Genomic DNA, 14,572 nt, shown 5'->3' with positions numbered 1-14,572 from the left:
TGCCCTTTTGACTCTCTTCTGGCTACATATTTGGTTTCTTTTTAGTAAAACTGTTTGGCATTTTAAACAAAGTAATAAATAACAATATATTTCATCATTAATTTGCTATAACAATATACTTTGATTATTCTTTAATGCAACCAACTTTATATTTGTTTACTGATAATAAGAATTAATATATGCATGAAAGTTGCAAAATGTTTCATAAGTTATTACTTATTTGAGTTAATTATTTCATATTATTATATGTAATTTGGTATTTTTCCCATATAAAGAAATGTAATTTGCCATTTCATTATCCACGTTTGCCATTACAATGATGCATGTTTTTGGCTAATAGCAAATATTTTATTTGTTTCTTATTGTTTCATATTGCAATTTACTTTATTGACTTTTACATAAAATTAAAGCAGCATGAACGTCTTTATTAATTAACTTGAAAGACTCTTTTGTTCATGGATTACTAGATTATCATCAATCATGATCACGCATCAGACCATGTAACTTTGGTTTCACCCCATTCACTTTTAGACACTGCAAGAGCATTCCAAACTGCTACAGATGCGTCGACTATATCATTAGCACAACCCCTAGAGGTGTCACACTCGTCCACCACTGTAGCTTGTACACTTCTATCTTTGTAATATATATTGATAGATTTAAAGCACCTTTTTCCATGATTGTACCATGGAGTGGATAGTGCAACAATTGGTGTGCTATCTGAGTGGTACTTGCCATCACATTCAGATGGCCCTCCGCCACTCCCACCCTTCTCAAAGCTGTTAATTGTCATAGTCGCCCCTGTATTACTAGGGTCAGCATTAGCCCACGAAATGTTTAAGGTAACAAGTAGGGAAAAGAGAATGGGGAAGATAACTATGCATAGCTTCATTTTATCTTTTTCTCTTTTTGATATGTTGATTGTATTTGGTGTGAAATAATCTGTGTTACTATAATTGTATATATAATGATTGTGGTTTTGTCTTGTAGTATATGGTTAAATTCTTTAGGCGTTTAGGGTATGTATGTGTTAGGTTGAGATTACAATAACAATGTAACTGTTTTGTGAATATTTGTTTTTAGTATTTGAATGGAATCTTAACTAAACATAATAAGTAAAGAAGGTAAGTTAAAATCACGATTTCATGTGATGAAGTGTAGAGTTTAAATTATTTCATTTATGGAAGAATATTTTGTAAAAATGTACTTTTTGTGTTAATTTGGATCATAAACTTGAATATGAGCAATATACTAGAAAAAACATGTAAGTAGCCATTGACATATGTTGACGTGTCTTGAATTTGTTATTAATGGTAATAAATCAAAACTGTAAGAGCTCAACCAAGAAAAGGGATTTTGGGAGGTTTGCGGTGTGATTGTTTTTTCTCTTTGTTCTTTCCTTTGTTCATATTATGATATTGTTGTGCTTCTTCGTAACAATAGACATCATATTTTTGTGGATGTGTTGTTGTTTTCCTTTGTCTCAAATTAACGGTAGGGAAATGAACAATCAAAACTCAACATAAATATCATGGTACAAGAAAGGTAAAAGAACACAACATCTTAATGTTACTATACAAAAAGTCGGATTATCCCCCCAGATATTTCTGATGGAAACAATCTACCGAAAAAGGCCGACGGATTACCAAAGAAACAGTTACAATCAAAACAGCTATATTTTCTGCATATTTAAAAACTGTATATTTTTTTTAGTTTTTGACAAACCTCTACGTCAGCTTTTCGCAAGTAGTCTGTCGGAAATCCTTCGGTAAGATTTCTAGTGTTAACTCCTTTTTCTAGTAGTGATATCATGACGTTAAGTAATCTGATATGTGGAATCATGTATTTTAATTTTGTTTGTGTCATATATTTAACTGTTTGACCGTTAACATAACTATAACTATAAAAGTATAATTTTGTGCTTCTTATATTTCATCTTGCATTAGGCATACACGACTTAAATAGTTAATGTTTAATACTTACATCAAAATGATGCATGCATATACTTATATAGTTAAGACTCACATCAAATGATGCGTGCATAGAATTATATGGCTACATTGAATTTATTTTTTTCTATCGATAATCATGATTAAACCGTAGGACATAGTTTTCAAGTAATGATCTTGATCATGCAAATTTTCTTGTCTTTAACATGAGATGTCATCCAGCTAAGTATTTGATAACATTGAAAAATACTATAAATAAAACAAAATAACATTATGCTATCACAAGTGTTGACAAATACATCTAACTCGGTGAATAGTATATATTTTATTCTTATGATGTGATAAAATCTATAATTAATGTTTTTGTTATATTTAACCACGTCTTTTCACATAGAGACAATCATTTGAGTTGTTCTGTTTCTTGTCCAATTACATTTTTAAACCAAATCTGTAAGATGCAAGAAAGCCTACTCCATTTTAACTTGGAATCAAGTTCCCTTGTCTTTGCTGTTGTGATTTGATGGGTTATATGTGTCATGTCCAATTACATTTTTAAACCAAATCTTTGTTAGATGCAAGAAAGTTTACTTCATTTTAACTTGAAAACAAGTTCCCTTGTCTTTGCTGTTGTGATTTGATAGGTTGTATGTGTCACTTAGTCATGCTTCACAAATAAATTGTCCTTTATAATTATTTAAATAGATAATAATAAAGTATATAACTTATAAGCTATCGTTAATAATATATAACCTATATATGCTATATTAATTCTTTAAATAGATAATAATAAAGTATATAACTTATAAGCTATCGTTAATAATATATAACCTATATATGCTATATGTTTTTATGAACTATATATTAAATTATTTAATAACGTATATCACATATTTCAATATACGCTCAAGGAATCATGGCAATATGGGCTACAAATATCGTCGTTCAATCTCAGACAAATACTAACATGCCCGTTCAAAAAAAAAATATCAAACCTGCTAGTTAAGTATGTATGTATGTTGTGGTGTATGTAAGTGTGAGTGCACCTCAAAGAAAGCATTAAAATTTGTCGTTGAAGAAGGTTTACGTTCGATACCATTAACTTATCCACTCCGAGCACGTAAGACCTTTTCAAATACAACTACCTCGTCCACCGAGGTTGTATTGCTGGAGGAGACTAAGATTAGAGCTCATTATATTTCATGAACTAAACAATTCTGTATTTTGGAAAGTTGATTAACATACTTCTAACTTTTGTACAAAAACATCAATATATTTCACTTTAAGCATTAAACAATATAATTTTTTAAGAAATTAACACTTATATATTGTTCTTTGACTATTGGATCCTCAAACATCCTATCTTTATAAAGGGTAGACTCAAGATTTCGTAGTATGTGTTGCTGGTGGCATATTTTTTTTAAGTAATGACTTTTTTTTACCTATTGGCACAATATAGAAAAACAAAAAATTCAGAATTTTTTGCACTGCGTCCGCACACTATGAGCACCATAGCAAAACCACCGGTAGTCTTTATTATCATGAATTGGCTTATGAGATACAAAAATAAAATAAACTACACATCGATCTTTCCAATGGCACTAGAATCACCAAAAAGGGAATGATGATTGATTTTATTGAAATTTTACAAAACAACAATAACAAACTAAACATCATTCATTCAATTAGGCATAAGATTACACATGGATTTTTCAAATATTTACACATGGATTTTTCAAAAGAATAGGGAAAACTAAACACCATCAGGCATATTTTATTTCTATCACAAATCAGTAAAGAAAAATTAGTAACATAAGAGAAAAAGAAAAGAATCATAATACATACAATGTTATGCAATTGGCACATAAAATACATATAGTCACAATCCCTTGTATTTTACAAAACTAGTTACCAAATCGCTGGCAGAAAGGAAGAGTGACGTACGGTACCTTTTTGTCGACGACAAAGAGGAAGAAACGAAAGGTGGTTGTCGGTGTGCTTGATTTTGTCGCAAGTCGCCGGTTTTGGTATTGGGCCGACTTCGTCGCAAGTATAAAGAAGAGAAGACACAACTCATAATCAAGAAAAAAAGATGAGAGAAGGGGTTATTCTCTTTAGATCATTTTCAGTGACCTCTTTAGTGGTGACTAGCTCATTAGCATCAACATTTTAGTTATAACAATAGCAACAACTTATTTTAGCGGCGACACCAAATAACTTGAAGGCAAACATCGCGGTTTTTTTTTTTTTTTTTTTTGCGAATATTAGTGGCAACAACTAGTCGCCACTATTGCAACCGCTACAATTGATCAAACGAGAACGAAGCCTAGTTGCTAGATCGATCTAACTTTTCAACAACTTGGATTAGTTTGAGACAAAGCATATGAATCAAAATATAAAATATAGCGGTGACACCATCAAGAGCGGCGCCATCAAGTGCGTTCAACTAGGTGTCACCGCTATAGAAGTCGCCGCAATAGCTCATATTTCTTGTTGTGGTATCATCATCTCGCATGAAATAGTTTTGTGGTATTCATTTAGTTTTGTGGTATTCATTTGAAGTTCATGTTTATCTTTTTTGATGCGCCTATTAGTGTTTTCTCATCTCAAATTTGTTTTTATTTATTTATTTTATTAACTTATCCGTTTAATCTCCTGGATTGGCAAAGGCTAGAGTCACTTGGTTTTTCTCTTCAAACAAGGTTTTTCAAAATAAACTGAAAACATTGTTTCAGCATATAATTAGAACACCAAGAATCAATATAATCAAAATCAATCAACCACAAGACATCTAATCAAATATAAAACCAAAAGGCATTTAGCCTAGCGGTATCAGGGTGCTTGAAAATGTGTTCCTCCATTTCCCTAAAGGATTGAGGGTTCAAGTAGTTAATTAGTAGTAAGATTTAGACTATATGTGTTACCTGATAGAAAAACAATAATTAAATATAAGTAGGAAAAACAAGTGGGTGTCTTCTACCAGTAATATTAACGGAGGAAAACATCAGAGGTTAGGACTCTTTCAGCTTTTTGTTTATTTTTGGAGTTCTAAAATTAGACGAGACTAGCTCCAATTTATTTATTTATTTATTTATTTTTTTGGTTTATGCTTTTGGCTCTCTTCTAGCTCTTTACTAGCTAGCTTCTTTTAGTAAAATTATTTGCGTTCTAAAAATTATTAAATAACAACATAATTTCATTATTTATACCAAAGTACTTTGATTAATTTTTAATGCAACCAACTTTATCTTTGTTTAATGATAATAAGAATATTTGCGTTGAATTTGCAAAAAAATTTAAAAGCCACTTATTTGAGTTATTTCATTTCATTTTGTTATGTAATTTGGTATTTTTCCATATAACGAAAAATGTAATTTGCCATTTCATTTTCCACGTTTGTAATTACAACGATGCATATTTTTGACTAATAGCAAAGATTTTATTTGTTTCTTATTGTTGCAATTTACTTTATTGACTTTTACATAGCATGAAGGCTTTATCAACTTGAAAGACTTATTTGTTCATATGGATTACTGGATTATCGTCAATAATCATGATCATGCATCAGACCATGTAACTTTGGTTTCACCCCAGTCACTTTTAGATACTGCAACAACTATATCATTAGCACATCCCCTAGAGGTGTCACATTCGTCCACCACATTAGCTTTTACTCTTCTATCCTTGTAATATATATTGATTGATTTAAAGCACATTTTTTCCATGACTGTACCATGGAGTGGAGTGTGCAACAATCAGTGTGTTGTCGGTGTGTTGTTGTCCGAGTGGTACTTGCCACCACATTCTGCCCTGTGCCACTCCCACCCTTCTCAAAGCTGTTAATTGTCATAGTCTTCTGTGTATTACTTAGAGTAAGCATTGGCCCATGATATAGATAAGGTAAGAAGCAGGGAAAAGAGAATAGTGAAGATAACCATGCATACCTTCATTTTATCTTTTGCTCTTTTAGGATTTGTTGATGGTATTTGGGGTGAAATATTCAATGTTACTATAATCGTATATATAATCATGGTGGTTTTCTTGTACTGGGATGGTTAAATTATTTAGGCCAACGTTGTCAAGATCGAGATCTTATATAAAATTGTTTTTCGCTTTATAAGTTCGTGTTCGTATGATCGAATCGGATCGTAAGATCCTACCAAAAGTATTTTAAAACATAAAAAATAAATTTTCATCTATCTGATAACATTAAATTATTTAAAACATAAAAAATACATATCTAATATATCATTGAATGATAAACAATTCAAGACTGATATTCTACATAGTTAGTCCAAAAAAAAAATATTAGAATTTTTTTTAAGAAAAAAAAGTAAAGATCCTATGATCTTTCGATCTGATCTTACGCTCCGACCACGATCTTACCGAAAACTATCATAGTAAGATCGATATCAATTTACCAATGAGGGATCGTACGATCCAATGATTAGGATCGCGATTTTAACAACATTGATTTAGACTTTTAGGGTATGGAAGTGTTAAGTTGAGATTACAATAACAATGTAACTGTTTTGTGAATATTTCCTTTTACTATTAGAATGGAATCTTAATAAGTAAAAGAGGTAAGTTAAAATCACGAATCCATGTAATGTAATCTAGAGTATAAATTCTTTCATTTATTATGTAAGAATAATTATAAAAACGTATATTTAACCACAAGTGTTAACAAGAAACTTAATGAAGAATGTATTTTATTTATATGATGTAATAAAAGCTAATTAAACTTATTCATTTTGTTATATTTAACCACATATTTTCATGTAGAGAGAATCACTTGAGTTGTTCTCGCTACAAGAAATCTCGTCTATAGTGGTGACACTTAAGTTATGCATTTTGAATCGTCGCTAATAGTTGCGTCGGCGCTAATAGCATTGTTGTGATAACTGCTAAATTGCAATCCATGTGACTTGTTCTTGCTTACACCGACCGTTGAATGTGAAATAAATCCAATGGACACTATCGTGTATGTTCCGTAGTATTAATGGCGACGGTGTTTGCGGCGACACCTTGTCTTCGCTAGAACCTCCAAAATTAGCCCGCGAAAAATTACAAAAAAGATTTTGTTAGTCGCCGATATTGCTACTGAAATGTCATCGCCAAGCAGCCATGTCGCAGGTAATGCCGATGCTGCCAAACCCTTTTCCCTTTAGAGACGTTTCCCCTTCAGTCGTCGACACATTTTTTATGGCTGATTTCTCCAAAATAACTCCAACGATCGTTTTCGTTTTTCACCCAGTAGCGATAACCGCCACCATCAGAGCATTTCCACACCACCGTTGTTGCTCACAACTGCAATGTTCTCTGAAATTCCATCGATTTTCTGTAATTTACGGCGTTATCTAGTTATCGACGATCACCCCGACCGATGTGGTCTCTTGCTGCTGAGCAACACCACCACGAACAGACATTACCCCCACCTGCCCTACCACCTGCCACCTCTGCTTTTAACGACATCCTCCTTTTTCAACCACCATTGTCGGCTCTATCACTATCAGATCTACCTAACTACCATCACCTTCAGGTTCTACTTTTTTTTTCCTTTAATAAGCTGATTTATACTGATAAGCGCTTAATTAATATGTGTTTAACTTGTAAGTGCTTAATATGCTTCTATTTTCATGATAATATTCTTTGAAAGTTAATGCTTAATGAAGTGTTGTTAAAGATTTGTATTGATAAGTGTTTAATGTGATTTTTTTTATGATAATATGCTTTGAAAGTGCTTAATATTCTTGTAAAATGTTTAATGAGTGTAACATCCTAGAAATCACAATAAAAAATTTCATTTTAATTAAAGTAAATCATTGTTTTCAACCAAAAACCAAGTCAACCAATGTCAAGTACAAATATTCCAAAATCAATGTATCATAATAACTCCAAAACATGTCGCTAAAGGATGTTTATGATCACACCTTTACTTTTTCCTGATCATCTGAAGTACCTGAAACATAAAACTTAAAATGTAAGCGAAAGCTTAGTAAGTTCCCCATAATACCACCATACAAACATATAACAACATGCATACTAGGTCCACAGCCATCGGGCTGGATTACCCCTGAGCCCACAGCTTGAGTCTGGCAAGTGTTCCTGGTCCACAACTCATGTTTGGATTGCTCTCAAGCCCACAACATAAGCTTGTCTTGCCTTTCTGGCCCACATCTTATGCCTGGCTTGCTCCCGGGTTTGTTGGCTTTCGTATAGAGTAGTATTGCCTCAACCCAACCACATTATGTCGACATATGCAACAGATAACATATAACCAACAAAAAGATAATCATACAGATCTAACATATCACTACAACATAGCAACATCCTATATACTAGGATATATAAGGGACGGGCGGGCATTGGTGCCCTCGACCCACGAGTACAGTGAGGAAACTCACCTCACAATCTAAAAAGATACCAGAAAAGAATGTTGCTCCAAGTGTCAACTCTACAGGTCACTAACACAACAAACAATGACCTAAACTCAAAATACAACTCAAAATACCCAAAATGCCCCTAAGCCAAAATTGGTCAAAATTTTGGTGAAAGGTCAAATGTCAAAACGTCAAAGATTCCTTGTGGGTTGCGTACGCCCTACGTTCTCCCCTCAACCCCCAATGTAGAGGGTGCCTTCATAAACCACGGGCTCGAACCCTGGTACGCACAGCGTACCTCCAGGTACGCCCCAACGTACTAAAGCTGAATCTCAACTTTTCCATTAAGCTATTATTTCGTTGAGACAAAACACCAGACTTCAGATCCATATATCAAGGGATGTCTTAATGGATAAAGTCTCTAGCTTTATCCATTTGCATGCATTCAAGAGGGTAGAAAACTCAAACCCTTGGTCCAAAAGTCACCCAAAATCCCAAACTCTTGCATGGCTTAGTGAGAGTGTCCAAGCTCTCATTTTTATGAATCTAGAAGCTCAAAACTATAGGAAACTACATTTAAAGGACCTGGAGTAGCTTAAACTCCATTAGACTAGACTATGTGACCAAAATGCATACAACCTCTAGACTAACAAGATCTAAGAAGATAACCCTTCAAGATCGAAGCTTTATGCCTCCAAATGAAGCTTCAGGGAAAGATACTTCTAGATCCGAGATGCCTTGAGCTTCCAAGTTGATTCCACTTCTTTCTTCTTCCTTCAAGATCACCAAAAGCACACTTTCATGATCAAAATGCTCACACAATGGATTGGAGTTAGCAAGGAACAATTTGGGAGATGGAGGTTGATGAGGGAAAAGGTCTTGGAAAGATAATGATGCTTAAATAGGGCTCAACCCCTAAAAATTAGGGTTTGGCCTTCAACTACTTACGCTCGACGTAAGTTGGAGTACACCCAGCATACTAGGTGCACACGCGATTTCCACTTAGGGAGCCAAGGGACCAATTTTGAAAATAAATTTCATATTAAGGGAATAAATGGGAAATACCTTAATCAAAGTGTCACAATTCTCCCCCACTTGAATCGGACTTCATCTTCGAAGTCCGATGAAGCGAATAACTCAGGGTGATGATCTCGCATCTCTGCCTCGGGTTCCCATGTCCATTCAGAACCCTTCCGTTGCTGCCACAAAACTTTGACCAATGGAGTCACCTTGTTGTGCAAGGCCTTCGTCTTGATATCTGAAATTTCCACCAGTCTCTCAACATTGTTCAGGTGATCATCGACCTAAATATCATCTAAAAGCCACTGCTGATTCATCAGCTACATAATTCTGTACCTGAGAAACGTGAAAGGTTTTTTGAATCTAAACGAGCTCCTCAGGTAGATCCAATGGATAGGCTACCCTGCCAACCCTGGGAATCACTCGAAACGGACCAATATATTGAGTCCCCAAGTTTCCCCTCTTCCTGAAGCGTACTACACCCTTCCATGGTGACACCTTCAGTAAAACCATATCATAAACCTGGAACTCCAACTCAGATCGACGTCTGTCGACATAACTCTTCTGCTAACTCTAAGCTTTCTGCAACCTCTGTCTGATCTGCTGAATAAGCTTTTTTATCTAAAGGACTACCTTAGTCCTTCCCATAACCCTATGACTGACATCTCCCCAACAGACCGGGGTACGACACCTCCTCCCATAAAGAAGCTCAAAAGGCGGTGCACCGATACAGGAGTGATAGTTGTTGTTGTAAGAAAACTCAGCAAGGGGAAGGTAGGAGTCCTAACTCTCACCGAAATCTATGACACAAGCTATCAACATATCCTTAAGTGTCTGAATGGTCCGCTCGCTCTAGCTGTCATTCTACAGATGACCCATTTCCTCGTGGAACCTCTGCCAAAATCGATAAGGGAACCGAACATCTCGATCCAATACAATAGAAACCGGAACACCATGCCGAACGACAATCTCGCACATATATACATTGGCCAATTTCTCAGCTGAGGAGCTCTCCTGAATAGCTAGAAAGTACGCACTCTAGGTCAGACGATCCACTATAATCCAAATCGCATCAAACTCATTAGCCGTCTGAGGTAACTTGGTGATGAAATCCATGGTGATCTGTTCCCATTTCCATATGGGAATCTCCGAAGGCTGAAGCTTGACATGTGGCCTCTGGTGCTCGGCCTTGACCATCCGACAAGTAAAGCACTTCTCAATGTACCAGGCTATTTCCCTCTTCATGAACGGCCACTGATATGTATGTGTGTATATATATATATATATATATATATATATATATATATATATATATATATATATATGTGTATATTTCATGCATTATCTTAATATTTTATGCTATATTTATGCTTATTATAGAACAAAAGGTACTTATTATGTTTAATATCTCTTATTTAGAATAAAATACATGCTCAAAACCAATATGGAAGTAGGAAAATGTGAGCTTAGGCAAGAAGAAGACACAAAAAGGATGTTGTTGGACAGCTTGACACCTCGTGAGTATTTTGACCATATCTCAAGACTCGTAACTACGATTGACGTGATTCAAAATGACTTGAAAACTAGACACAATTTCGGGCAATTTTCATGTTTCGAGAAAATTCTGATTGTCGATAACCATGACGTGGTGAATGGAATCTTTGCGATTCTTGACGCTGACCTGGAGAATACAAGATAAACTCGAGGACCACAACGTGGTGGCCAGATTTTAGGCAAGTATATATATCTGAACATTAGGATGAATTGGGGGACTTGGAAGTGACTTTCTGGAGAAGTATTGCGACAAAACCCCTTCTAAGAACCCTTTGGGTCGATTTTGAAGCTAGGAAGTCGATTGGAGATGGGATTCGCATCTACACATTCGGTTTTCTTAGTTTAATGATGTTTAGCTTAGTTTACCTTTTGTTTATGTGTTCATCAGTAGTGATTATGGGATAAAAACCATTGCTTTCATTTAGATTAGATGAACTCCTAAATACTATGTGTTGATTTCTTGTTTGATGGATTGCTGAAGTTTGTTTTTGCTTTAAATATTGTTTGATAAGTCTAAACCTTGCTTGTTAAACTTTCTATATTTATTGCCTCGTCTCAAGTTTTGTGTAGTTAAACTGCAGTTAATTGCATGAAAATTGATTTACCTAGTTGTTTATGACTATTAAATTGCTAGAGCTAGAGATTCACCATATCCTAGTGTATGTGATAAGTTAGTTGCTTAACTGTGTTAGAGAGTAATATTTGATCATAATATTTGCTTGATTACTAGACTTGACCATAGAATAGTAGTCTATAGATTATATCATTCAGAGTGCAAATTACCCTTAAAAATCAATTTAGTGTCCTTAACTTGCATGATCATTGGGGTTTAAATTGTTAAATTGACTTATGCTAGTTAGTCTGACCATGATGACTAGTAACTTTTATTTGGTAACTAATGGAATTAATCCATTGTCTTGAAATCAACCATAGGAAATAGGAGGGATTCGACGCTAAACGAAAGTATCTTTTATTCTTGGTTTAAAATTGTTTCTTTAGTAATTAATTAGGTATTTTAGCTTAAATTTTTATGAACTTGTAAAATCAGTTAAAACCCCCACTTTTAGTTGTTTTTCTTAGCTTGTCTTTTAGTAATTATTTTATTAATTAAATTTCGTTCCATGTGATCGACACCCAACTTACCCAAGCTATTCTATAATCTGACTATGTACACTGCCTAGAAGTGCATAATTTAGCGAAGTAGTTAGGTTTATAAATTTAAAGCTAGATAGGTATATAAAGTGCACATCAGCCGCCAATAGCTATGTCACAAATCCTGATACATCTTGGTGGCTCCAGGGTGTATCCAAAATCTAGACTTATGTGCCTCCTCCAACACAGTCTTTCTGATCCCGCCAAAATCTGGTACCCAAACCCGACCACACCAGGTCAATAATCCACGACCATTGGTAGAAAACCTATCGATCTCACCCCTTACTGACTCCTGCTTCGAATTCTCATTGATTCCCTCGGCCCGACCCTCCCTAATCAAATCCAAAAGTGGCAAATTAATCGAAATCCTCATACATAAGCTCCCAACAACAGAACTAGCTGACTTATGGCTTAAAGCATCAACGACCACATTCGATTTCCCCGGGTGGTACAGAATCTCATAATCATAATCCTTGACCACGTCAAGCCACCTACGTTGTTTCATGTTTAAATTTGGCTGATCCATGATATATCTTAAACTCTTATGATCCGCGTAGATTGTACACCATAACCCATACTGATAATGCCGCCAAATCTTGAGGGCAAACACCACCGCCCCTAACTCCAGATTATGCGTTGGATACCGAACCTCATGCGGCTTCAACTTTCTAGAAGCATAAGCAATCACTATCCCTCTGTACATTAGTACTAACCCAAACCGGTGATGGATGCATCACAATACACAACAAAATCCTCAACACCCTTAGGAGAGTTAACATTGGGGCCTCACATAACATCCGTCTCAGTGTCTCGAATGCAATGTACTGCTCAGCCCCCAGCAAAAATCCACGCCCTTCCTCGTCAGACGAGCGAGGGGTACAATAGCCTTGGAGAAATCCTGAATAAATCTCCGATAATACCCTGCTAATCCCAAAAAACTCTTGATCTCCAAAGGAGACTTCGGTACCTCCTACTGCATAACGGCCTCAATCTTGACTGGGTTGACCAAAATCCCGTTCTGGTTAACGAGGTGTCCCAAGAAATGGACCTCCCGTAACCAAAAATCACACTTCGAGAACTTGGCATACAACCATTCCCGCCAAAAAAACTCCCAAAAAATCTCGAAGGTGCTCCTCATGCTGCTCCTTGGCCTTGGAATAGACCAGTATATCATTAATAAAAACAATGACTGATTAATCGAGCATCGGCCTGCATACCCGATTCATCAAATCCATAAATTTTGTAGGCGCATTGATGAGCCCAAACAGCATCACCACGAACTCGTAATGACCATAACGACTCTGAAACGCTATCTTCTCCACATCCTCCTCTCTAACCCTCATCTAATGATACCTTGACCTCAAATCAATCTTCACTACAAATAAATTTACATATAGTGGCACAAAAGTTTTGTGCTATTGTATTATAGTTTTTAGTGGTACATAAATTTTCATTCCCACTACTTACTAAAATTTTATTCGAGCGTCCCTAAAATTTTCATTCCCGCTTTTGCTTACATTCACCCCATATACCTATAAAACTTTATTATCTTCTAAAAATGCAAACCCAAAGTATCTTTTCAAAACTTAAAAAAAATCGCTACTTAACTACTTCCTCTATACCTTGTGCACGACTACTCTGCCAATCAATCTCTCTATTCGTCTCAACGGTCTCTCCAGTCGCCTCATCGATCTCTCCATTCGCCTTCTCTGTCCTACTGAAAGCTCGCCCTTGACACACTTTAAGGTTTGTATCTACTTCGTTCTAGATTTTCTAGATTTTCAATGCCAATTGTTGGTGGTTAAAAGCTTTTTGAATTCCCTTTTTAACCTAATTACTTGTAATTTGGTGCGAGCTGCTTCAAAAACACTCATTTTGGAAGATGGTGTTGAGTTATTTTACTACTTTTACCTTTTTTACGAACACCAGGTGTTCACTAAAATTCCTCACCAGACTATAAGCCATATATGATGCTTTTATGCTTCCTTTTGTTTATGACTTTTGACATGAAATCAATTATCAATGTTTTAGTGAAAAAATTTCTCTCCCACAGGTTCGATTTTGGTGCTCTAATTCAATACTAGAAGAGGTTTTGATGGTATTTAAGGGGAAGAGGTATCTCATCGTTGTTTATTTGACTTCATGATGAATGCTTTTTGATTATGGGTTTTGTTTTTCATGTTTGGAACAACTTTAATCTTCTTACCTTTCCCTCATTACCTAGTAATTTCTCTAATCTTGATGTAACTGTTAAAAAAATTCATCTATTACAGTGACAAGTCTCAATACATAAGCGTATGGGGCCATGGAGAAGCAAGCCTGAAGCTACATAAGGGTAGGAATAATTCTTTTGAGTTTTGACCATAATCCTCTTCATTTTTGTTATTATCATGCTAAAAAAATCACAAACTCATAGGTTTAATAGGATGTTTAGCATTAATATGTTTTTGTAAGTCATAAGTCTTTGATTTACTTAATTACCCTTGGTATATATGCTTCTTATTTGTCACAACTCAC

At 35.2% G+C, this 14,572-nt stretch overlaps 1 protein-coding gene across 1 annotated transcript; it reads right to left on the bottom strand.

The window, feature by feature from the left end:
* Positions 1 to 484: 484 nt before the first annotated feature.
* On the bottom strand, positions 485 to 892 carry LOC145165051 (putative ripening-related protein 1). Its single transcript, XM_079083686.1, has one exon. The coding sequence runs from the start codon at positions 890 to 892 to the stop codon at positions 485 to 487; it is 408 nt and encodes a 135-aa protein (XP_078939812.1).
* Between the last annotated feature and the right edge of the window lie 13,680 nt (positions 893 to 14,572).

The sequence above is a fragment of the Lactuca virosa genome, chromosome 3, assembly GCF_052849685.1.
Source record: "Lactuca virosa cultivar CGN04683 chromosome 3, Lactuca_virosa_CGN04683_v6, whole genome shotgun sequence".
Taxonomy (NCBI): Eukaryota; Viridiplantae; Streptophyta; class Magnoliopsida; order Asterales; family Asteraceae; genus Lactuca; species Lactuca virosa.
Note: the sequence above shows the minus strand (reverse complement) of the source record. Positions and strands in the feature narration are given on the sequence as shown.

Excerpts from the sequence above, each read along its gene's own strand:
- LOC145165051 (XM_079083686.1), bottom strand. The coding sequence starts at position 892 with ATGAAGCTATGCATAGTTATCTTCCCCATTCTCTTTTCCCTACTTGTT.